Below are 23,675 nucleotides of genomic sequence, written 5' to 3'. Positions count from 1 at the left end.
AAATTACTGGCCTAATCCTGTAAGGAAGGCAGGAAGGAAACATTCTGGTGTCGCTTACAGAAACTGCCTCTCCGTTGACCCTTATTACATTCTTGGCAGGACTAGACTTACTGTCTCTGGAACTTCTCTGGAGTTTTTTTTCCCCTCCTTTGCTGGTCCTTTGCTTGTGTGGAGTGACCATTCAAAGTTCCAATGGCACTGAAAAAAAAAGTGACTTAGGACCATTTTTCACACTTACGACTGTTGCAGCATCCCCACAGTCACGAGGCCAGGTGAGGAGATGCGTGCCTCGATGTGAGTGATGTTGAGTTGGCCACACCCAGCCAGTCACATGACCCACAAGCCACGCCCACCACCTAAGCCACGCCCATAGAACCGGTTGTTAAATATTTTGAGTCCCACCCCTGTGAAGCTCCCAGTCGGCCTCCTGCACCATGGCAGGGGGGGGTGCATTTTTGCCCTCCCTGGGCCCCGGAGGCTTTCCTTGAACCTCCAGGAGGGCGAAAACGGCTTCCCCGAACTCCAGAGGCTCTGTGGAAGCTGGAAGCAGGCCCATTTCTGGCCTTCCCGAACTTCTGGGAGGCCCGTTTTTCACCCTCCCCGGGCCTCCACACGAGCCCTGCACTTACCTGCATCCAAAACAGGCCACGTGGGGACTCCTGGGAGTCATCTGCTCACACAGCAAATACTCTTTCAGTTTCCAAACAGCCCTCAACTCTCTCACACCCTGACAGGACGCTAGCCAGATGAATGCTGATGGATGCTGGTAGGCAGAGGCAGACCCCCCCCACCCTTATTTTTCTCCCCAGAAACTAAGCCCAGCCACATAGTTTCATAGCGCAGCTAGTGTATCGAGCTAGTATGTATATATATAGGAACATCTGAGTATCAGTTTATTATTGTTTCACTTGCTTTCTTTTTGTAACTTTAATATACATTTATACAGGCCATAATAAAAGTTATCAACAGGGTTGTTTTTTCCCCCCTCTTCAGTTAGTACACTACGGGTCGAGAATTAAACGCATGCAGTTACAAAGGAGAGGTAGTCGTAGAAACACCGTATTAAAGATTTAAAAATACAAACGTTGTATAAATTAAAAGAGAGAGAGTGCACACTTTCAAATGAACTTCCGAAATTGTTTGTACTGATAAATAAAAGGAAAAAGTACATTACTTTTGTCAAAGGAAAACAAAATTAAAAAGACAGGGAAAGGGAGACGAAGAAAAAAAAAAAAAACCTGCACAAAACACATGTTCTTCACCCTCCATAAAATCCGATGGTGCTTAAATGCCAATCAACTTCCATCCAAGGAGGTTTTGACTGTTCTTTTAAAGAAAAAAAAAAGAGAAGGGATTGAAATGATTCCATTATAAACAAGCTTATCCCCTCCCGCTCCTCTTTTTCAAGTGATAGGCAGTAAGAAAGCCTCTAAGAGGACCAACTACAAAATTCCGTTTGTAAAATAACATTTTTTTGAGTTGAGCAGAGGGGTGGAGGCGGACAGCAGGACAGATGCCCTTAAAAGCTGCTCCAGATAAACCTGATTATAATTAATTCTTAATGCTATATATATATATATATATATATATTTAAGAAAAGCTTCTGCTAACAGAAGCACCCTGTTCCATCCAGGTGGCAGTTGTGTCTTTTTCTTTTTCCTCAGGGAGAGACACAACTTGGCATGCAACAGAAGAATTAAGCAACCAAGCAAGCCAGGATATAGGAGAGGGCAGGAAACCCAAGCCAGAATGTTATCGAAAGTCAGTTTTTCTCTCTCAATCTTAGCAATGCCAAGACGTGTGTGGACTTCCAGATCCCAGAATTCCCCAGCCGGCTAAATAGGGGAATTCTGGAGAGTTGGAAATCCACATCTCTTCAAAAGTTGAGGTTGAGAAAAATGCCACTCTAGAGAGTATTTACTCAAGTATTAAGATAAAGGGCTGTCAAACCAAAGAATTCACCTGACAACACACATCGACACAACTTTGAAACGTCTCCTAAGAAGCTGCAGAGGTTTGAAGTTCAAGAGGGTTTTTTTTTTTTTGCAATGATTTTTTTTTTTTTGTGTGTGTGTGGGGTCTCTCCTGTACCCCAACAAGAGTCAATAATGAATTATCGTTCCCGCTTCTCTGCCCGGCCAGGAAGAATGGATAAGTTGTGCCTTTTCTGTATACACAGTTTTAGTAAATTAGTGCAATATAAAAGTATCCGGGCGAGAGGGATCGGGAAGAACATTAAGCTCGTACGTCTACGATCGACCTGCTTAAAAGGTCTTGTCGTTTTGCCTTCTCAGGTTAATTTATTTTTTTTTTGCAAAATTTATCCTGATGGTTGGAAGAGACTTTGCCACCCCAACGCCCGGCTGCAAAGCTTCGCGGGACGGAAGTCCAGAGCGAACGACGTCGCCGCCTTCGTTCGGGTTTTGTTCCGCAGTGCAAACATCCCGTCCGTTTCCCGAAGCGGGAACCAAAATTTGGGGCGTGTGTGTGTGTCATCTTCCCAGTGAAGGAGGCACTCCGTGCTCTCGTAATCTACGAAGATGGTGAATCGTTGCTTTGCTAAGATCAAAATTGCGGTGGAAATTTATGCCAAGAATCTTTCCCGCCTGGCTGGTGAAACAAAAGATGGTTCGTCTAAGGACAATTTTTTTTCTCCCCGACAATATTTGCGTTTTTTTCCACCCCCCAGTTTCACGAACTTTCTTCTTCTTCCTTTGATAGAAGCTTTCCTTTGGGATGGGAAATGCCCAGATTTTGGCTACGCTGAGTGGTCCCCCCGGGGAGTAGAGCAGGGGGTGGAATCTATTCATAGACGGCGACGGCGTTGCAACACAGAGCTGAGAGCCTCCGTTCGATACTGGCTTTATCTGAAAAACAAAGTGAAGGAAAATAACAAACAAAGCATTAAGACATCGGCGTGGGTGTGAGTAATACACGCTCTGCGTTGCAGCCCAAGGGCCTGCTCTGGGTTAGTCAAGCCAAAACTTGAAAGAAGCAAAAAAAAAAAAAAGCATCCGGGATGAAGTACGCTGAGGTAGAGATCTACAACTGGTTGCAACCTCGCTGTGTTTTGCAACTTTTACTTTACATAAACTCAAATATCAGTTGGGAGGATTGTGTAGCTAGATGGGAGATTCTCAGTCCTCCAGGCTGTAACTGGCCCCAAAGTTGCTTTTGTTTTCAAGAGACAGTGTTGTGGCCGGCCAGCGGAACTAACGTAGACTTGGACAGTGAGGAGGTTGGGGAGGAACACGGGCCAGTCCTGGAGTCTGGAGAAGGATCTGACGAAGGCTCGGCGTCAGAGGAAGAAGATATGGGGCCGGGGGGCCGTCTGACAGTTATCAGCTGCCTTTGGAGTCGGAGATCAGTGGGGAAGAAGAACAGCTGGAGCCTGTTCCCAGTGGGCGCATGGGCAGAGCTGCCAGGAGAAGGGAACAGCTAAGGAACAAAGGTCGACTCGGGAGTAAAGGCACAGGTGGATGGTGAAGGGTCCCTCCCATAGGGAATAGAGGAGCAAAAGGGGAGTGGGGTTTTGTAGGAGACAATTAGGGTGAAGATCTGTTCCTGACTTCTTGCCAAGTAATTTCTGCTACAGCATGGCGTTTGGAAGCTATCGGCCTGGCAGCTCTCCAAGCCTGACAAGGTCTGTGGTTGTAAATCACCCTTGAAAGACGGTTTGCCGGGACTTTGCTGGATGTGAATGAGAGGAATTCACATTAGCCTAATAAAAAGGGGTTTTTTGTCGGGAACGAGGACTCTGCTTTGGGATTTTGGAAAGCCTGGGTCAGAACAGGCAACCGGACTTTCTGTTTTTTTTTTCTTTGAAGATATTTCGCTTCTCATCCCAGAAGTTTCTTCGGTTCTGACTGAAGGGTAGCGGATGGAAGGATTGATATTCCTTCCGGTCATCTGGTTGTTAGCATTCTCTCTGAGAGCTGCTGAGGCCACCTGGAGGTTTATTTGTGCTCTCAGGGTCCCTTAAATACAGGGGGTCCTCGACTTACAACCACAGTCGAGCCCAAAATTTATGATGTGAAGGGAGGCATTTGTTGAGTGAGTTTGGCCCCATTTTTACGAAATTTCTGGCCACAATTGTTAAGCGAATCGCTGCAGCTGATGTCTTGTCACTTTATCAATTAGTTGTTTTGTGTGAATCTCATTTTCCTCGTCCAAAGGTCGCAAAAGGGGATCCCGGCAACGATCTTAAGTATGAGTCAATGGCCAAGCATTTGAATTTTGATCACACGACTGTGGAGATGCTTAGAAAGATCGTAAGCATGAAAAACAGTCTCAAGTCGTATTTCCCCCCCGCCCCCCAGTGCCGTTGTAACTTCGAAGGGTCACGAAATCAAGTGTTGTAAGTCGAGGACTAGCTGTAGTGCAAACGGGTGTGGAAACGTCTTGGAACTGCTGAAAGAACTGTGTTGTAAACAGGAGATAGGTGGTGAGCCCTTGAAAGAGGTCATCTACATTAAGATTCCAGTATTGCCCCTGAAGGCAAGATAAGAAACAATGGGTGGAAACTAATCAAGGTGAGAAGCAACCTGGAATTAAGGAGGGATTTCCTAACAGTGAGAAGAATTAACCAGTGGAACGGTATTAGGAATATGAGTCACCTAACAGCTATTTGGGTTAGAAATATATAAACCAGGATAAACATTTTAGTACTATATCTTTAAGGGAATGCAAGAGCATGCAATTGGGTGTGGTTTCTCAAACAGCCATAAGATGGAGCCAGAAACCTGGGTTGTCTTAGTCTTAGTCTCAGAAGAGAGTGTGTCTGAGTGAGTATCTCTGTTTCCTTCTGTTGGAAAGTGCTGCCGTTGCTCCATTTCTTCTAATTGACTGATATTCATGGATTTAATGTAAGTCTGATACTGAACTGTTTTTTGACACTGGACTTTGATATTTGGATTATCCCTGGATGAAAACTGACTGATTTTACCTGTGAATGACTTTGGACTGCCTATTTTGGACTTTTGCTTAAACCTTTCTGGAAGTAAAAACCTACATTTTACTGTACAGTGTATCTGTGTGCTGTGTATGTGTATTATTCAAACACTCCTCTCAAATACGTCTCCCTGTATGCGCTCATTCTCCTAACGGGGAATTACCTCAACAAACAGCTTGCCACCAGAAGTTGTGGGTGCTTCATCACTGGAAGTTTTAAAGAAAAGACTGGATAGCCAGCTATCTGAAATGGTCTAGGGTCTCTTGCTTGAGCAGGGGGTTGGACTAGAAGACCTCCAAGGTCCCTTCCAGCTCTATTCTGATTGATTTGATTGATTGAACATGCTCTCAACGGGAGGAGGGAGGAGAATTATCACCAGTCTACAACAAATAGGATCGTATCTCCCGTTTACAACACGGTCCTTTCACCAGTTCCAAGAAGGCTTCACATCCTTTTGCACCACTCAAGGTGACTCTGAGGTCCACAGAGAAACCTCCAAGTGGCCTCAACGACCCTCTAAAAAAGAGCGCAAATGACCAGCTGTCTGCAAGGAGCATAAATCCTTCCCTGTCCCCACCATCCAGTCAGAACGGAAGAAGCATCTTGGATGAGAAGGGAAACGTCTTTAAAGAAAAAAACAGAAAGCCCAGTTGCCTCTTGAAAAAAAAAAAAAAGTCACCTTTGGGACAACCATGACCCGAATGACTTGAGAATCTCTACAGACTTTTAGCCATACAATTTGGGATGAACCTTCTTTGAATGGTGTGGGAAGTGGAATGGATTTCCACAGAGGAAAAAAACGGCAGACAACTGAAACCGTTTGCACCACTCAGGTGACCCCGAGGACACAGAAAAAACTTCCAAGCGGCCTCAACAACCTTCTAAAACAGTGGTGGCTAACCTTCTTGGGCTCCTGTGCCAAAAATTGTGCGCATGCTTGCACACTCGCATGCCAGCACCCAGAAGACAATGCTGACCCCTACGCATGCGTGTGCAAACTCCACCTTCCCTGCCACCCCCTTACCTGCATTGTGCCTCACAGCTGATTTTCGGCCGGTTTGAGGGCTTTTTCTGCCTCCCAGAGGCTTGAGGAAGGCTTCTGCAGGCCGAAAACTAGGCCCGTTTAGTCACTTCCGGTATTTCCGGAAAAACAGAAAGTGACGAAATGGGCCTAGTTTTCGGCCTGAAAAGTCTGCAGAAGCCTTCCTCAAGCCTCTGGGAGGCCGAAAAAGGCCTCAAACCAGCAGAAAAATAAGCTGTGAGGCACGCGCATGCGCAGTGAGGTTAGGTTTGCCTGCAGCTGGCATGCCGGCACAAATGGCTCTGCATGCCACCAGGTTCGCCATCACAGCTCTAAAAGGACGCAAATGACCAGCTATCTGCAAGGGGTATAAATCCTTCCCTTTCCCGCCATCCAGTCAGAGCTGGAGAAGCTTCTTGGACGTGAAGCGAAACGTCTTCAAAGAAAAAACAGAAAGTCCAGTTGCCTCTTGAAAAAGCACCTATAGAGTCTATCTGGATAGAGATCATTGCATTCTGTACATGAAATCCTCACTTTATAACCACAACATAAAATTTTTGTAGCTAAGCCAAGTGGTGGTAGAGTTACGCCCAATTTTACGATTTTTTTTTGGGGGGGGGAGGGGGGAACGGTTGTTAAGCAAATCACGGCAGTTATTAAGTGAATCACACGGTCGTTAAAACGAATCCAGCTTCCCTGCATTGACTTTCCTCGTCGGACGCCAGCTGGGAAGTTCTACAAGAGGGGACCACGTGGATCCTGTTCTAAAATAAACATGCCGGTTGCCAAGTGCCCAAATTTGGATCATGTGAGCGTGAGGCGATGCTGCAACAGTCGTAAGTGCGAGAACCATGCTTCTTTCAAGTTGCTGTTGGAATTTCAAACGGCCAGTAAACGAAAAGGTTGTAAATGGAGGAGTAGCTGTAATCAAACCTTTGGGTTTCAAACCAGCTCCTTTATCTATAGCCGTGATGGCGAACCTGTGGCACGCAGAGCCATTTGTGCTGGCACATGAGCCGCAGGCAAACTTATCTCACCGCGCATGCGCGCGCACCACAGCTGGTTTTTTTGGCTGGTTTGAGGCTTTTTCGGCCTCCCGGAGGCTTGGAAAAAGCCTCTGCAAGGCTTTTCCGGCCAAATTATAGGCCCGTTTTGTCACTTCCTGTAATACCGGAAGTGGCAAAACGGGCCTATAATCATCCTGAAAAGCCTTGCAGAGGCTTTTTCAAGCCTCCGGAGGTCAAAAGAGTCCAAACCAGCTGAAAATCAGCTGTGATGGGGTATTGTGTGCGCATGTGGCAGGGCACGCGCATTGCATTCTGGGTGCTGGCACACGAGTGCGCGCTGGTGTGCGCACAATTTTTGGCACAGGAGCCCAAAGAGATTAGCCACCACCGATCTATAGAAAAATTTCAATCCCTAATTTTATAAAAGGCTGTTAATTCTAGCTTGTTGTCAACGCGCTTCCTAAAATCAGTTTTTAGGGAGGAAAAGATGGAACAAAATAGTGTTTGTGACACAACGGTGACCTGGGAGTCCAGGCACGAGAGTATCAAAAACCGCGTTCCGTTTTGCGGGTGATCCTGAACTTATGACCGTCACTGAAGTTGAAATTGCAGTCGTTAAGTCGGACTGGTTGAGGGTCACCGCGTGATTTAGAAACAGAAACGCGTGGGCTCAAATGAGCAGCCTCCAAACCCCAAAATGCCAATTTTCGTATCCAGGTATACATATTAATGAAGGATAATATAGGATTGTGGTTTTTTACTTTATGGCTGCGCTGTGCTTTGTTCGAAGTGCACAATCTATAAAAGTCCTTCCCGTCCCCCCAGCTCCACACGTACAACGGTTTATGTTCTCTATGTCAGCAGGGTCCTGCAAGATCTTCGCCAGGCCCTCCAAGAGCAACGCGGCTTTGTGGTACCGGTAAGCAATGTCTTCGGTCTGCTGAAACATCTCATCCAAGGCTGCTGCCTGGACCTGGAGGAGGAGGAAGAGGGGCAGATGAACAGAGGCCAAGAAGAAAAAGAAAGGAGACGCTCTCCTGCCCTCCCTCCCTTCATCCAACCATCTCTAGATCATCCACATCTCTCTCTTTTCTCTTCTATCTTTGGTCCATCCATCCTTATCTATCTATCTGTCTGTCTATCATCTTTGGATCATCCACCCATCCGATTATCTGTCTGTCTGTCTAATCTATCTTTTATCTTTGGATCATACTCTATCTATCTATCTATCTATCTATCTATCTATCTATCTATCTATCTATCTATCTATCTATCTCTTCTATGAATCTATGTATCTTTATCATTATCTATCCATCCATCCATCCCATCCATCTATCTATCTCTTCTATGAATCTATGTATCTTTATCATTATCTCCATCCATCCATCCAATCATCCACCCATCCATCTATCTCTTCTATGAATCTATGTATCTTTATCATTATGTATCCATCCATCCATCCACCCATCCATCCAATCATCCACCCACCCATCCATCATCTATCTATCTCTTCTTTGAATCTATATATCTTTATCATTATCTATCATCCATCCATCCATCCAATCATCCACCCACCAATCTATCTATCTATCTTTGGATCATCCATCCATATCTATCCATCCATATTCTTTCATCTATCTATCTCTTATCTCTATCCTCCATCCATCCTCCATCCCTATCTATCATCTATCTCTATATCATGTATCCATCCACCCATCTCTATTTTTCTGTATATCATCCATCCATCCATCCATCTCTCTCTCTCAACCGTTTGTTTGTTTATATTTATAGGTAGTCCTCAATATTTATAAGCAGTCCTCAACCATGGCTGAACCCAAAATTTCCGTTAACCAAGACAGCTAAGTGAGTTTGGCCCCATTTTACAACCCCTCTAGCCAGAGTTGTTGAATTAATCACTGTAGGTCTTGAGCTAGTAACCCATTTATTAAGTGAATCTGGCTTCCCCATGGATTTTGCTTGACGGAAGGGCACAAAATGGGATCATGTGACCCCTGGGGGGGGACCCTGCGATTGTCATAACTATGAACCAGTTGACAAGGGCCTGAATTTTGATCACATGACCACGGGGATGCTGCATTGGCCCCAAGTGTGAAAGGTGGTTATGTCACTTTTTCCAGTGCTGTTGTAACTTTGAATGAGGTATGGTTGTAAATCGGAGATTATCTGTTCTTTGCCATCCGTTTCATTTCCAAGCAGTATTTTTTTGCTTTGGTTAAGGGGGAAAAAAAAATCCTGAACCCTTTAATGACAGCCAGAGAGTCCACTACAGTGGAGAAAGAGAGAGGACTTCAACAGATACCGAGGGGGCAAAAATGCCGCAGATGCTCTGAACAATTCCTAGTGGACAATCACTTCAATAGGAGCCAGCCGTGTGCGGCAGATGCCAAAAAAGCCAACACAATCCTGGGCTGCACTAAAAGAGGGAGATAATCCAGATCACGTGAAGTGTTAATGCCACTTTATAAGGCCTTGGTAAGGTCACAAGTAGAATCCAGCATCCAGTTTTGGTCGCCACAATGTAAAAAAAAAAAAAAAATGATGTTGGGACTCTAGAAAAAGTGCAGAGAAGAGCAACCAAGAGGATTAGGGGACTGGAGGATAAAACATACGAAGAACGGTTACAGGAACTGGGCCTGGCTAGTCTAGGGAAGAGAAGGACCAGGGGAGGCAGGATAGCAGGGCTCCAATATCTCAGGGGCTGCCCCAAAGAAGAGGGGAGTCAAGCTATTCTCCAAAGTATCTGAATGGGTGGAAACTAATCAAGGAGAGAAGCAACCTAAAATGAAGGAGAATTTCCTAATGGTGAGAAAACAATTAATCCGTGGAACAACTTGCCTCCAGAAGTTGTGGAGGCTCCAACACTAGAAGCTTTTAAGAGACTGGAATAATCTGAAATGGTATACAGGGTTTGTTGCCTAAGCAGGGGGTTGGACTAGAAGACCTCTAAGGCCCCTTCCAACTCTGTTGTTCTATTGTATTCTTTTCTATTCTGTTCATTTCTCCTATTCTCTCTTCCAGGGGTCTCCAACCTTGGCAACTTTAAGACTTGTGGACTTCAACTCCCAGAGTTCCTCAGCCAGGAAACCAAAGCCAGCAAAGGGGGCTGAAGTCCACAAGTCTTAAAGTTGCCAAGGCTGCGGATCCCTGATTTCTTCTCTTCCTTTCCCTTTCTCTATTCTATTCTATTCTATCCCCTTTCCTATTGTATTCCTATTCATTTATTCTATTCTATTCTATTTTCTATTCTGTTCTATTCCTATATTCTACTCTATTCTATTCTTTATTCCAATATCTATTCTATTCTATTTTCTCTTCTCTATGTTCTATTCTATTCTATTCTATTCTATTCTATTTTCTATTCTGTTCTATTCTATCCTATCCTATCCCTATATTCTACTCTATTCTATTCTTTATTCCAATATCTATTCTATTCTATTCTATTTTCTCTACTCTCTTCTATGTTCTATTCTATTCTATTCTATTCTTCTATTCTATTCTATTTTCTATTCTGTTCCTATATTCTACTCCTATTCTTTATTCCAATATCTATTCTATTCTCTTTTCTCTTCTCTTCTCTTCTGTGTTCTATTCTATTCTATTCTATTTTCTATTCTGTTCTAATTCTATTCTATTGTGTTGTATTCTCTATTCTATTCTATATCCTATCCTATCCGATCCGTCTCTGAGCATCTTTAGGGCCTCCAACTACACGATTTATGGTAGATTCTTGGAAAGGCTTCAACCTTCCATCACAAAAGCACCTGGGACCTCACAGCCCTGGGACTGTTCAAACTATGGATAATGAAGTCTGATGAAAGATCTAACCGACAGCCTCACCGAAATCCCCCCCCCAAATTAAGAGGAAGAAGTAATGAGTGGAAAGCGCTCTTAATTAATCTCCAGGTGCTCAGGTTGTGCTGGAGTTGTTTTGTGTGCCTGAGCAGCAGGAGGCTTTCCGTAGGTAATCCTTGAACTTAGGACCGTAATGGGGCCCAAGATTTATTTTTTCTTTCTGCCACTGTTGTTAAGCGAATTGCTGCAGTTGTTAAAAGTGAATCTGGGTTTCCCCCTTGATTTTGCTGGCTGGGAAGGTGGCACATGGCCATGACGTGATCTCAGGACGCTACGAACATTATAAACACAGGCGGGGATGTACAGTGTCCAAAATTTTGATCATGTGACCCTTGGGAACTCTGCAATGGTTGTTAAGTGCGAAGATCGGTCGCAAGTCCTTTTTTTCCAGTGCCGTTGCAACTTGGAAAGTCACTAAACAAGTCAAATCAGGAGATTCAGGCTGTTCCAAGGAGTATAAAGTATAAATAATCCGAGGAGGAGGAAAACGAGCAGCTGACTGGGAGCGGGTGTGTGGCTCCGTTGACAGTGGAGAAAACCGGGGAAGGGCAAAGTCCGGCTGGGCAGAGCAGGGGAGAGGTAGAACAAGGGAGAGGGAGTTCAGAGGAAGACCCAGGCCCATCCCCTCTTCATCCTAGGGCACGCAGGGAGGAACCGAGAAGAGAGCAATGTGGATTGTGTGGCTTACAGGGAAGGAAAGGGCCCTGATTCCCTTTATTAGCCACAGCTGGGAAGGGAGTTTAAAGCAAGCTGAGTGCGACAGCTGTTGGGAACAAACGTGAGTTCATTTTGTGTTGACTTTGCTTATCTGTGTTCCTGGAGTTCTCCCAACCGTGTTGAATTATGGCTGTTCCTTCACATCTGGAATTCCTTCTCTTGCCCTGCTGGATTAATTATCTCATTTTGCCTTGATTGGACTTATAGTTACAGTTTTTGTTGACCACCTTTTGGACTTGACTCTCCGCAGCCAAAGGCTGCTCCTGGGAGAGTTTTTCTCCAGCCCAGAAGGTAACCAGGACATTGGGGGCAAAGTTTGGAGCTAATAAAGGGACTCCTACTGATTATCTGTGTTGCCGTTGTGCCATGCCCCTTTGGGTCCTCACGTTGTGGTTAAGTGAGGTTTACCCCATTTTATGACTGTTATTGCCAAAATTGTTAAACGAATCACTGAGGGGGGGGGGATGGGGGGGGAGAGGGGGTGTTAAGTTTGTCACACAGTTGCTAAGTGAATCTGACTTCACTTGGCTTGTTAGGAGGTCGCAAAAGGGGATCATTTGACCTTGAGACTCTGCAACCCGCCATAAATAGGAGTCAGTTGCCAAGTGTCTGAATGTTGATCATGTGACCAGGGGGAATCTGCAACGGTTGTGTGAAAAAGGGTCACAAGTCATTTTTTTTCAGGGCCACGGTAACTTTGAACGGTCACTAAACGAACCGTTGTTAAGTCAAGGACTACCTATACAAGAATCCGAGCTACTAACGGTCAAGGGAAACGAGCGGGAGATAAGAAAGAGCACTCAAGTTGAACTGGACTTAGATCTCTTGCAGGGGCGCAAAGGGACTCATGACTTATGACGCGTTTGACCCCTCCCTCGGGATCAGCCTACAAGGAACGGTTGGTTTTATGTTGAGAACTTGTTGTACCCATGCAAAGAAGGCCACTCACTGCATGTTACCTCCCCCCCCCCACCACTCTGTGAACTGCCTTCTCTATTGCATAGTGATAAATCCGGTCAGTTTCCCTGCTTTCTAACCATTTCCACCACGCAACTATCTCTCTCTCTCTCTCTCTCTCTCCTATCTATCCTGTCTCTCCCTCTCTCTGTCTATCGTCTGTCTGTCTATCTACACTACAATATCTATCTCCCTTCTGTCTCTCCCTCTCTCTGCCTCTCTATTTACCTACTTTCTACCTACCTACCTACCGTCTGTCTATCCTGTCTCTCCCTCTTGCTATCTCTCTCTCTCTCTCTCTATCGCCTGCCTGCCTGCCTGCCTATCTATCTATCTATCTATCTATCTATCTATCTATCTATCTATCTATCTATCTATCTATCTATCTATCTATCTATCTATCTATCTATCTATCTATCTATATCTATCTATCTATCTATCTATCTCTATCTCTATCTATCTCTCTCTCTAATCTATCTGTCTAAATCTATTTCTTTATCCATCTATTTTTCTTTGTCTCTCTCCATCTCTATCGCTCTTTATCTCTATCTATCTCTTTCCTTCTCTCTCTCTCTCCATCTATCGTCTGTCTCTCCTGTCTCTCCCCCTCCCTTTATCTATCTCTCTGTCTGCCTCTCTCTCTACCTGCCTACCTACCTATCGTGTCTTATCTATTGTGTCTGTCTCTAGCTAATCTCTCTCTCTCTCTCTCTCCTGTCTGCCTCCATCTATTTATCTATCTTTCCAACTTTTTATCTACCTACCTATCTGTACCTCTCTATCTCTTTATCTCTCTGTGATCGATCCGGTCAGTTTCCCCGCGTTCTTACCATTTCCACCGCGCAACTGTAGATGAGCTTTTCGGCCGTGACGCTGTTAATTTCATCGACGAAACGCTGCTTATCTGAGAAAAACTGGTTCAGCTTTTCGGTCAGCTTCTTGCACATGGCGATGCAGAATTTGTACCTCTCGTTCAGGTTTTTGACAACTGCAAAGGAGGAATAGGAAACAGGAAAAAAATGCAGCCAATTAGCAAATAAAAAATAAAAAAAAATCCCCATTTGGCTCTTTGGCTGTTACGACAGAATGCGAGAGGGTATATGCATAATTTTGTATGTTTTCATTTATTTGTTTAGTCATGTTCATGTAGTGTATAGTGGAGGAGTGGTGCGGTGGCTTAGAGGTGGAGCTCTTGCCTCACAATTGGCTGTGACTTTGATCCTAGGTAGAGGCAGATATATTTCTCTCTCTGGGCACACAATGAGAATAGATCTGCTGAACAAAACTCCTCATTGGCGACAGGAAGGGCACCCGGCCAGTAAACACTCAGCTCCATTCAGTTGCCCTGGCAATGATTTTTTTTTTTAAACTGCCTTTCTGGGGGGCATGTGACCTTTCTGGAAATCTGGGTGATTTCCTTAGGATATCTTGTGAGGTGAGTGAGACCAGCTGGTATTTTTAAGTGTTCAAATGGACCCAAGGATTTCCTTCTCCTCGATGTGCTTTTTTCTGGAGAGCTTAAATGACCTCTCTGCTAAAGGGTTTCACTTCATGAGCAAGAGTTGGCTGCTTGATAGTTATCCACTGCATTTTAAATATTTTCATTCCTCAAGGTGCTCCGGCACCCTGCCTGATTTGTAACTCTGGCTTGCAGGTATTTTTAATCTAATGACTGGTATGTAGGGCAGCTTTTTGCAAGCAAAGAAGCTTTTTATATTTTTGCGCAGGTAATCCTTGACTTGCAACAGTTCATTTAGTGACCATTCAAAGTTACAATGGCACTGAAAAAAGTGACTTACGAGCATTTTTCACACTTATGACCACTGCAGCATCCCCACTGTCATGAGAGGCCAGGCGAGGAGAAGCACCCCTTGACATGAGTGATGCCGAATTGGCCACGTCCAGCCCACTGCAGCCCTCCCCGTAGGTCCTCGTAGCTGCCCGGGCCTCGCCCTGCCCTCTCCAGGGCTCCCCAGGCCTTGGAAACTGGCAAAAAAACACTTGCTAAGCAACTGGCCATTAAGCCTGGTCATTAAACGAGGACCACTTGCATTTGGTTTGCCAGTCACATGGCCACCTGCCCATGCCCACCCCAGTCACATGACCACCGAGCCACTCCCAGTCAGCAAGCCACTCCTACCACAATAGGGTCTCCTGCTTGGGCGGGGGGGTGTTGGACTAGATGACCTACAAGGTCCCTTCCAACTCTGATTATCTGTTAAACCCCAGCCACATGACCACGAGCCACGCCCAGTCAGCGAGCCACTCCTACCACAATAGGGTCTCCTGCTTGGGCGGGGTGTTGGACTAGATGACCTACAAGGTCCCTTCCAACTCTGATTATCTGTTAAACCCCAGCCACATGACCACCGAGCCACGCCCAGTCAGCGAGCCACTCCTACCACAATAGGGTCTCCTGCTTGGGCGGGGGGGTGTTGGACTAGATGACCTACAAGGTCCCTTCCAACTCTGATTATCTGTTAAACCCCAGTCACATGACCACCGAGCCACACCCACAAATTAGGCCACGCCCCACAGAACCGGTTGTTAAGAAATTTGAACCCCACCCCTGCTCAAACCAGCCGAAAATCAGCTGTGAGGCACAGTGCAGGTAAGGGGGTGGCAGGGTTGGGTGGGTGGGGATTGTGCGGGCGTGCGTTGGGGGCGTGCATTGCTGGCACGCGAGCGTGCAAGCGCACGCACAATTTTTGGCATAGGAGCCCAAAAAGATTAGCCAGCAGGGGGGTTGGACTAGAAGACCTCCAAAGTCCCTTTCAGCTCTATTCTGATGGATTGACTGACGGTGCACATTTCGCAGGAACTCCCGAGATTGGAAAACCTCAAACTTTCTCCTAGGACAGTGATGGCTAACCTATGACACGCGTGTCACTCGTGACACGCCGAGGCACTTTGACTGACACGCCCGTTGGTGTGGGGAAAACCTGCACATTTAGAGGCTGCCTGTGCTCTGCTCCAATCCCTGCTCCCTGCTTGTGGCGTGGAGGCGTGGTGTCACCGCTGCCGCAAGATCTTTGCAGCAGAGAACCAGTTTTAACCGCCATAAACTGAGGTTTGTCAGTTTCATTACCTCCGGAACGCTAACAGGAGGAAAGGAGATCCATGAGGTTCACAGCCCTGTAAGGTGGCCTTCCGATCCCCACATCCTGCACCTGCAGCCCTGAGACCAGGGAGACGAGTTTCACAGCCCTGTGTGATCACCCCAGCCCAGTCCGTCATAAACCAAGTTATTGATATTTCTTGAAGTGACACACGACCCGAGGAAGGCTACACTTTTTCCCGATTTTCGACACACCAAGCTGAAAAGGTTAGCCATCACTGTCCTAGGAGAAAAGTCCGTCAGGGCTCACCTTGTTTCACCGCGGTCGAGAGATTCAGCTTGGCCGATTTGATCTGTGCTTTGGCCAGGTGTAAGGATGAGGCCAGGAGCTGTGCCGCCTTCATGTACAGGACCAGCTGTTCCACTTGCCTGGACAACAGGAAACAAAGAGGAAACAACGTCAATCGTTCCATTGCTATGGACTCAAGGTTCTCAACGAGGGGGTTCTTCCCCTGGTTCCCCCACTTCCTGTTGCAATTTTGGAGGTCTGAACGTCTGTGGAGATTCTCGGGTCATCCCGGCCACGGTTGTCCCAAAGGTGCTTTTTCCAAAGAGGCAACTGCACTTTCTTGCCTTTTTTTTTTTTAAAAAAAGACATTTTGCTTCTCATCCAAAAAGCTTCTTCAGCTCTGACCGGTGGGGAATGGGAGGATTTATAGTCCTTGCTGACAGCTGGTCATTTGCATTCTTTTTAGAGGGTCGTTGAGGCCACTTGGAAGTTTGTCTTTGTCCTCAGGGTCACTTCAGTGGTACAAATGGGTAGTAAGAGTTTCCTTGGAACCGTTGAAAGGACTGTTGTTGAAGGCTCCACACCCATTTGTACCACTCAGGTGACCCTGGGGACGTAGACAAACCACCAAGTGGCCTCAACGACTCTTTAAAAGGATGCAAAGGACCAGCAGTCTGCCAGGAGTATAAATCCTTCCATTTCCACTATCTATTCACAGCTGAAGAAGCTTCTTGGATGAGAAGTGAAACGCGTCTTCCAAGAAAAACAAGAAACTCCAGTCGCCTCTTGAAAAAGCACCTTTGGGATGTCAGCTGTTCTTATTGACCAATGGAATTTTGTCAACACCAATGGTGTCCCCAGTGGTGTTCCAGAGGTTTTGCGATTGCACACAAGATGCCTATGGACAGTTGGTATTACTTTTGCTTTCTTTTGCCAAAGTCCTTCTATTTCTATTTTCTGGTCTTTGTATTTTGCATCATTATTGATTATTATCAAACTAATTTATCTTGAGGTTTGAGGAGACTTATAATTTTGTTGCTTGTAGCTTATGATTTGATTACTTATCGTACCCTATGACTATTATTTGTCATTTGGAAACTAAAAGTTTCCTGCACTTCCCACATTATTAAGTGTTGTACCTGAAGATTCTTGACGAATGTTTCTTTTCTTTTATGTACCCTGAGAGCATTTTCACCAAAGACAAATTCCTTGTGTGTCTAATCACTTGCCCAATAAAGAATTCTATTCTATTCTACCTTATGATTTATATGAATTGTTTTATTTAATATCCTAGTATGATTGATGTTGCTTATTTAGTATCCTATGACTGTCGCAGAATGCTGTATTTAAATGATTTATGATGAATGTATTTTATGATTATGAACATGATTTATCACTTGCTGCTTGTATGTACACCGAGAGTTTATGCACTGGAGATAAATTCCTTGTGTGTCCAATCACATTTGGCCAATAAAGAATTCTGTTCTATTCTATCCTTAATTCTAATTCTATTCCTAATTCTAATTCTATTCTAGTTCTATTTTATTCCATTCCATTCCTATTCCATATATTCTATTCCATTCTATCCTTAATTCTAATTCTATTCCTAACTCTAATTCTATTCAATTCCTGTTCTATTCTATTTTGTTCTGTTCTGTTCTATTCTGTTCCTGTTCTGTTCTATTCCGGTTCTTTTTTTTCTGTTCTCTTCTAATCCTTAATTCTAATTCTATTTGTAATTCTGATTCTGATTCTGATTCTATTCCTAATTCTAATTCATTCCATTCCCGTCTATTCTATTCCTGTTCTTATTGCATTCTATTTTGTTCTGTTCTATTCCGGTTCTCTTCTCTTCTGTTCTCTTCTATCCTTAATTCTAATTCTAATTCTATTCCTAATTCTATTCTATTCTTGTTCCATTCTATTCCATTCCATCTCATCCTTAATTCTAATTCTATCTCTAATTCTGATTCTAAGTTTATTCCTACTCCTAATTCATTTCATTCCATTCCTCTTCTATTCTGTCCCTGTCCTATTGCATTTTATTTTGTTCTATGATGTTCTTGTTCTGTTCCCATCTCCATTCCCTTAAGGATAAAAGCCAGCCACTGCTCCTGATTATTATGGGTTGCACCTCTAGGGCAACCTGCCACGTGAGCCTGTATCAACTCAACGTATCCGCACCTTTCCTCTACAAAGGCATGAAATCGTGTGAGGAGTTCCTGTGATTGATTTATACATTTTTACTGGCCACCCATCTTGCCTCAGGGTAACTCTGGACAGCTTACAATCATAAAAAAATACCCCAAAATTTTAAAAAAACAACAACCATAAATAAAATCTGGAATGTTTGAAACGGTTTTGGGACCATGAACCGTCCTGGGCAGGAGGAGATTTTCACGGAAGAAAGCTAGGAGCTCGAGGAATTACTGACCCCCAGTCTTTGCTCAGCTGGCTGATCTGATCCACCACAACGCTCTCCTGGATCTGGTAGAGGGACACGGCGGAGTTGCAGAGCTCCGGGTTGCCGCTCCGGACGGCTGTCAGGTCCAGCACGCACTCCGTGAACGCCAGCATCAAGTTCAAGTGGCGCAGGGTGTCCGTGTGCTCCCTCTGGAGAGAAGCAAGCAAAAAAAAGACCAGCTTAAAAAGGGAGCCTCTGTGGAACAGTGGTTAGAGTGCAGTACTGCAGGCTACTTCTGCTGCCTGCCAGCTGCCTGCAATTTTGGCAGTTCAAATCCCACCAGGCTCAAGGTTGACTCAGCCGTCCGTCCTTCCGAGGGGGGGTCAAATGAGGACCCAGATTGTTGGGGGCAAGTGGCTGACCCTGTAAACTGCTTAGAGAGGCTTTGTAAAGCACTATAAAGCGGTATATAAGTCTAAGTGCTATTGCTATGACTATTAAATCTCCACCTGGGCTCTGAGGCCATCACAAGGACACAACCTTTGCGTGTGTCTAATCCCATTGGGCCAAATAAAAGTATTCTATCTCTATTTTATTCATTCCTGTTCTGTTGTGTTATTTTCTGTTCTATTCTATTGTCGTGGCCTGTCAGCCGCCGGCCTCTCCAGCAGCTGAATTAGAGGAGGAGGCAGCGTGGGAGTCAGGGTCAGCATTCAGGCAACCTGAGAGCTCCAAGGGGGAAGAGGAAGTGGAGCTGGCAGAGTGTGGAGCCTGGGCCATCCGTCAGCCCTCAGATGGAGAGTCAACAGCCCCCAGGTCTGGAGGTGGCTGATGAGGAACAGCTATGTCCAGTCCCTGATGCACAGAAAACAGAGGAGAGGAGAGCAGTGGAAATCTATGAGCCAGTCCTTGGGACGGAAGAGCCACTGCTGTTAGCGAAGCCCCTACTCAAGCTCTGGGGATAAAAGGCAGGGGGCGGAGATGAATAGATGTGACAGACAACTATTCATCTCCTTGCAGGACGGACTGGTTAGCCTGCGGTGAGAGAGAAACGTTTTGCCGGGGCTGCCGGCGCTCCTAATAAAGGAATCTTTTGAGTTAACTTCAGAGGGTTTGTCGTGTTTGGGGAGCTGGGTCAGAACAGGAGTCAACTGTGGTCGTAAAACCACAGACTACCTGTACCTGCATAGCCTCCCGTGAATCAAAGGGTCTTAAGACTTTCTACGCTTGCGAAGTTGGGTTATTAATGTTCTGGACAGGCATACTAGGGCTAAGTGCAAAAGAGTATGCTCCCTGCCACATAGCCTTCCCACACCCCAGATTAATGTTGCTATAAATATTAGTCCTGGCAAAGGCTGTAAAATTCCTTGGGGCTGGGTAAAGATTTATTTAGCGATTTGATTTCCGTAGCCACCCATCTCAACAAGGGTCTCTTGGCGGGCATGCATCGTAAAACACAGGAACAAATGAAAAACCATTAAAAATGCCAAATATGTACTATACACAGCATCAAGGAGAAATGTAACAAGGACGCTCATGCAGCCACGGAAAGGGGACTTTTAAGATAACTGTATTTTAAAATCTTTGACGTAGGCGGTTTTGTTTACCTGTACAGGTGGACCTCAACCTATTACCACAACCGAGCCCAACATGGCTGTGGCTAAGCGAAACACTGGTTAAGGGGAGTTTCGCTCTGCTGTACGACCTTTCTTGCCGCCGTTTTTAAGCGAATCACCGCAGTTAGTAACGTAGTTGTTAAGTGAATCCGGATTGCCCCGTTGGCTTTGCTGGTCAGAAGATCCCAAAAGGGGAATCACATACCAACCGTCTTAAATATGAGTCAGTTGCCAAGCGCCTGAATTTTCGGATGCAGCGTCCCCTAGGGGAATGCTGCAACGGTCGCAGGTGTGAAAAATGGCCGTCAGTCACTTTTTTTGGTTAACTTCAAATGGCCGCTAAACGAATGTGTCAACTCATAAAATATTTCTATGGTCTTTTTAGAGTTGCCAAACAGAAAGGGAGGGGGAAGCAGTGTGGCAGCTTGCAAAAATGAAACTGCATTCCATAAATGTCTTCAACGATAGTAACTAGGTGACCGAAGTTTCTGTCACACAAAATTCTAACTGGAGAGCATGATTGATGACTCTGGGCTATGGAGGTGTCCCATTGGAGAATATGAATTACGATACACCCAGGGGGGGTGGGGGAAAAAACCAGGGTCAAGGGTGACAATGAATGATGTGCCTCAGAGTCGGCTACACCTAGGCAGTGCCGGACATGTTAACTCCCAATAAATCATCTTTAAATTTTTGGAAGTTCGGCTCGAGAGTCATGATTTAAACGGGGGACACTGCCGGAGCCCTGACAGAATGGTTGTAAGCTGAGGACTCCCGGTACGCCATTAACCCTGCATTGCAATGTCTCTCCCAACCTCCATACCTCCATCAAAGTTTCTTCAGGCAGTTCTGGAGCTTCAAAGCTGGGAGGTGAGGCGCCGTAAGGCATGTACTTCAAACAAGGGGCTGCCTCGGCTCCAGGAGGGGAGGAACCCATATAAATTCCGGGTGGGGAGCCCATCAGGATCCGGCCACTGGTAGAACAGAGGGAGCCTCCGGAGCTGTTAGAGCCAACTAAAAGGCAGGAGTAATAATAATAATAATAATAAAAGACACATCACAACACTGTGATGACCCAAAGGGGCGTGGCACAATGGCAACACAGTCAGATAATCAGTAGGAATCCCTTTATCAGCTCCAAACTTTGCCCCCAATGTCCTGGTTACCTTCTGGGCTGGAGAAAAACTCTCCAGGGAGCAGAGAATCAAGTCCAAAACGTGGTCAACAAAAAGTATAAGTCCAATCAAGGCAAAAGGAGGTAATTAGAACGGCAGAGCAGGAATTCCAGATGGGAAGGAACGGGAGTAATTCAACACCGTTGGGAGGGCGCCAGGAACGCAGATAAGCAAAGTCACAACACAAGATAAAGTCACGTTTGTTCCCAGCAGCTTCCGCACTCATCATGCATCTCTTTTAAACTCCCTTCCCAGCTGTGGCTAATGAAGGAAATCAGGGCCCTTTCCTCCCGCATAAGCCACGCGACCCATGTTGCTCCCTTCTCCGTTCCTCCTTGCGTGCCCCAGGATCTGGGCCTGGGTCTTCCTCTGAACTCCCTCTCCCTTCTACCTCTCCCCTGCTCTGCCCAGCCGGACTTTGCCCTTCCCCAGTTTCCTCCACAGCCGACGGAGCCACACTCCCGCTCTCCGTCAGCTGTTTTGTCTTCCTCCTCGGATTCAGACTCCGACAGGGACATGACAAACACACTCGAAAGGCTGTGTAAGCTTAAAAAGAGCCTTCCCAGAGAAAAGAGTGTTTGCTGCTAAGTTTTGAATCGAATTGTGTGGGTCCTTGCTGCTATCTTGAGTTTGGTGGTTTTCTTGTAGATGTTCCACGACCCAACTAGGTAACAGTGGGTACAATTAACCAATGGAACAGCTTGCCACCAGAAACCATGGGTGCTCCATCACGGGAGGGTTTTAAAAATAGATCGGACAGCCATTTGTCTAAAACGGTAGAGGGTCTCCTGCTTGAGCAGGGGGTTGGACTAGATGACCTCCAAGATTCTTTCCAGCTCTATTCTGATTCATTTCTTTTATCCCTCTTTCAAAACACTTTTCCTTTCTGTCTAGTGGATGGACTTGGCTGTCTTCAAAAGACCTTTGTCTTTCAGATGCAGATGGATCTCTGAATTTTGTCCTAGTGTGTTTGTTCTCCTGCATGGTTTTCGAGGAAAAAAACCAAGAGAGTCCAGTTGCCAGTTTCCTAGTATAATTTGATTTCTTATTGTACCCTAGGACTATTATTAAGTGTTGTACCTGATGATTCTGGACTCTTGACGAATGTATTTTATTTTCCTTTATGTACACTGAGAGCATTTGCACCAAGACAAATTCCTTGTGTGTCCAATCACACTTGGCCAATAAAAGAATTCTATATTCTATTCTATCCTAATTTCTATTCTATTCTATTCTATTCTATATTCTATTCCATTCCATTCTTCATTCCAGTACCTATTCCAGTATCTATTCCATTCCATTCATTTCTCTATTCTATTCTATTCTATTCTATTCTATTCTATTCTATTCTATTCTCTATTCTATTCTATATTCTATTCCATTCCATTCTTCATTCCAGTACCTATTCCAGTATCTATTCCATTCATTTCTCTATTCTATTCTATTCTCTATTCTATTTCTCTATTCTATTCTATATTCTATTCTACATTCTATTCTATACTATTCTATATTCTATTCTATATTCTATTCTATTCCATTCTTCATTCCAGTAATTCCATTCTATTCATTTCTCTATTCTATTCTATTCTATATTCTATTCTATATTCTATTCTATTCCATTCTTCATTCCAGTATCTATTCCAGTATCTATTCCAGTATCTATTCCATTCCATTCCATTCCATTCCATTCCATATTCTATTCTATTCCATTCTTCATTCCAGTATCTATTCCGGTATCTATTCCATTCTATCCATTTCTCTGTTCTGTTCTGTTCCTACTCCATTCTACTGGTTTGGACTGGTTCGAGCGAACTGCATGTTAAATTTGCATCTGGTTCGCTGAACCGGTATTTGAACCAACTGGCTGGTCCTGCCCACCCCTCACTGTCCCTCCCAGGAGCCATGAGAGGGGAAAACGGGCTTCCCAGAAGTTTCGGAAGTGGGCCTGTTTCCGGCTTCCGGAGGGCCTCCAGAGCCCAGGGGAGGCCGTTTTCGCCCTCCCAGAGGTCCAAGGGAAACCTCCGGACCTTTGGGAAGGTGAAAAACGGCCCTAGTAGGCCCCGCCCACCCAGCAACTGGTTAGCGAACTGGTTTGCTGGGATTTTTGAATCCCACCCCTGCCCCTGGCCTGGCCACCAGGTATGCTCAAGGCCCTTTGACCCGGAAGGAGTCACTTCCTCACCTGACATCGTCCGAGCTCGGAGAACCATATGGGTGCACATCGGAGGTGTGGCGCTGTTTGGAGGGGATCCTACGGTGAACATCACTGCCCTGGAACTGGCTCCAACTGGCATGGATGGATGCCCTCCGGTGATGCCACAGGCCCCCGGGGGAGCTGGGGAAGGAAAGATAACTGGATCAAGACCTCAAACCTAGCAGCCTTTAAGACGGGCGGACTTCCACTCCCAGAATTCCCCAGGCAGCAGCAGGCTTTAAGAGGAATGGGTTTCCAGCTCCCAGAATTCTCCAGGCTGCAATGCTTTAAAGAGGAGCGGACTTTGAATTCCCAGAATTCCCCAAGCTGGAACGTTTTCAAGATGGGTGGACTTCCACTCCCAGAATTCCCCAGTCAACATGCTTTAATGAGGACCCAAATACTTGGGGGGA

The 23,675-nt window shown here is 45.4% G+C and overlaps 1 protein-coding gene across 2 annotated transcripts in view; it reads right to left on the bottom strand.

Annotated features, from left to right (window-relative positions):
• Positions 1-868: 868 nt before the first annotated feature.
• The window catches only part of ULK2 (unc-51 like autophagy activating kinase 2), a 141,681-nt gene continuing 118,874 nt past the window's right edge, over positions 869-23,675 (bottom strand). Inside the window, exons 15-22 of one of the 2 annotated variants that reach the window (XR_015750289.1) lie at positions 23,251-23,403; positions 20,717-20,907; positions 18,308-18,486; positions 15,895-16,013; positions 13,357-13,514; positions 7,817-7,952; positions 1,963-2,867; positions 869-1,326 (exon numbers count right to left, since the gene is read on the bottom strand). Coding sequence is in view for 1 of the 2 variants with exons in the window: in XM_087969553.1 (XP_087825679.1) it covers positions 2,803-2,867; positions 7,817-7,952; positions 13,357-13,514; positions 15,895-16,013; positions 18,308-18,486; positions 20,717-20,907; positions 23,251-23,403 (1,001 nt within the window). In the remaining variant the exon portion in view is untranslated. Of the gene's footprint in view, positions 2,868-7,816; positions 7,953-13,356; positions 13,515-15,894; positions 16,014-18,307; positions 18,487-20,716; positions 20,908-23,250; positions 23,404-23,675 lie in introns of both variants that reach the window. The other variant, XM_087969553.1, reaches the window with a different exon arrangement.

The sequence above is a fragment of the Notechis scutatus genome, chromosome 1 (genome assembly GCF_049901735.1).
Source record: "Notechis scutatus isolate UNSWTSFEM ecotype Mainland chromosome 1, rNotScu1.2, whole genome shotgun sequence".
In the NCBI taxonomy this organism is placed as follows: domain Eukaryota; kingdom Metazoa; phylum Chordata; class Lepidosauria; order Squamata; family Elapidae; genus Notechis; species Notechis scutatus.
This window is presented reverse-complemented; position numbering and strand designations above follow the sequence as displayed.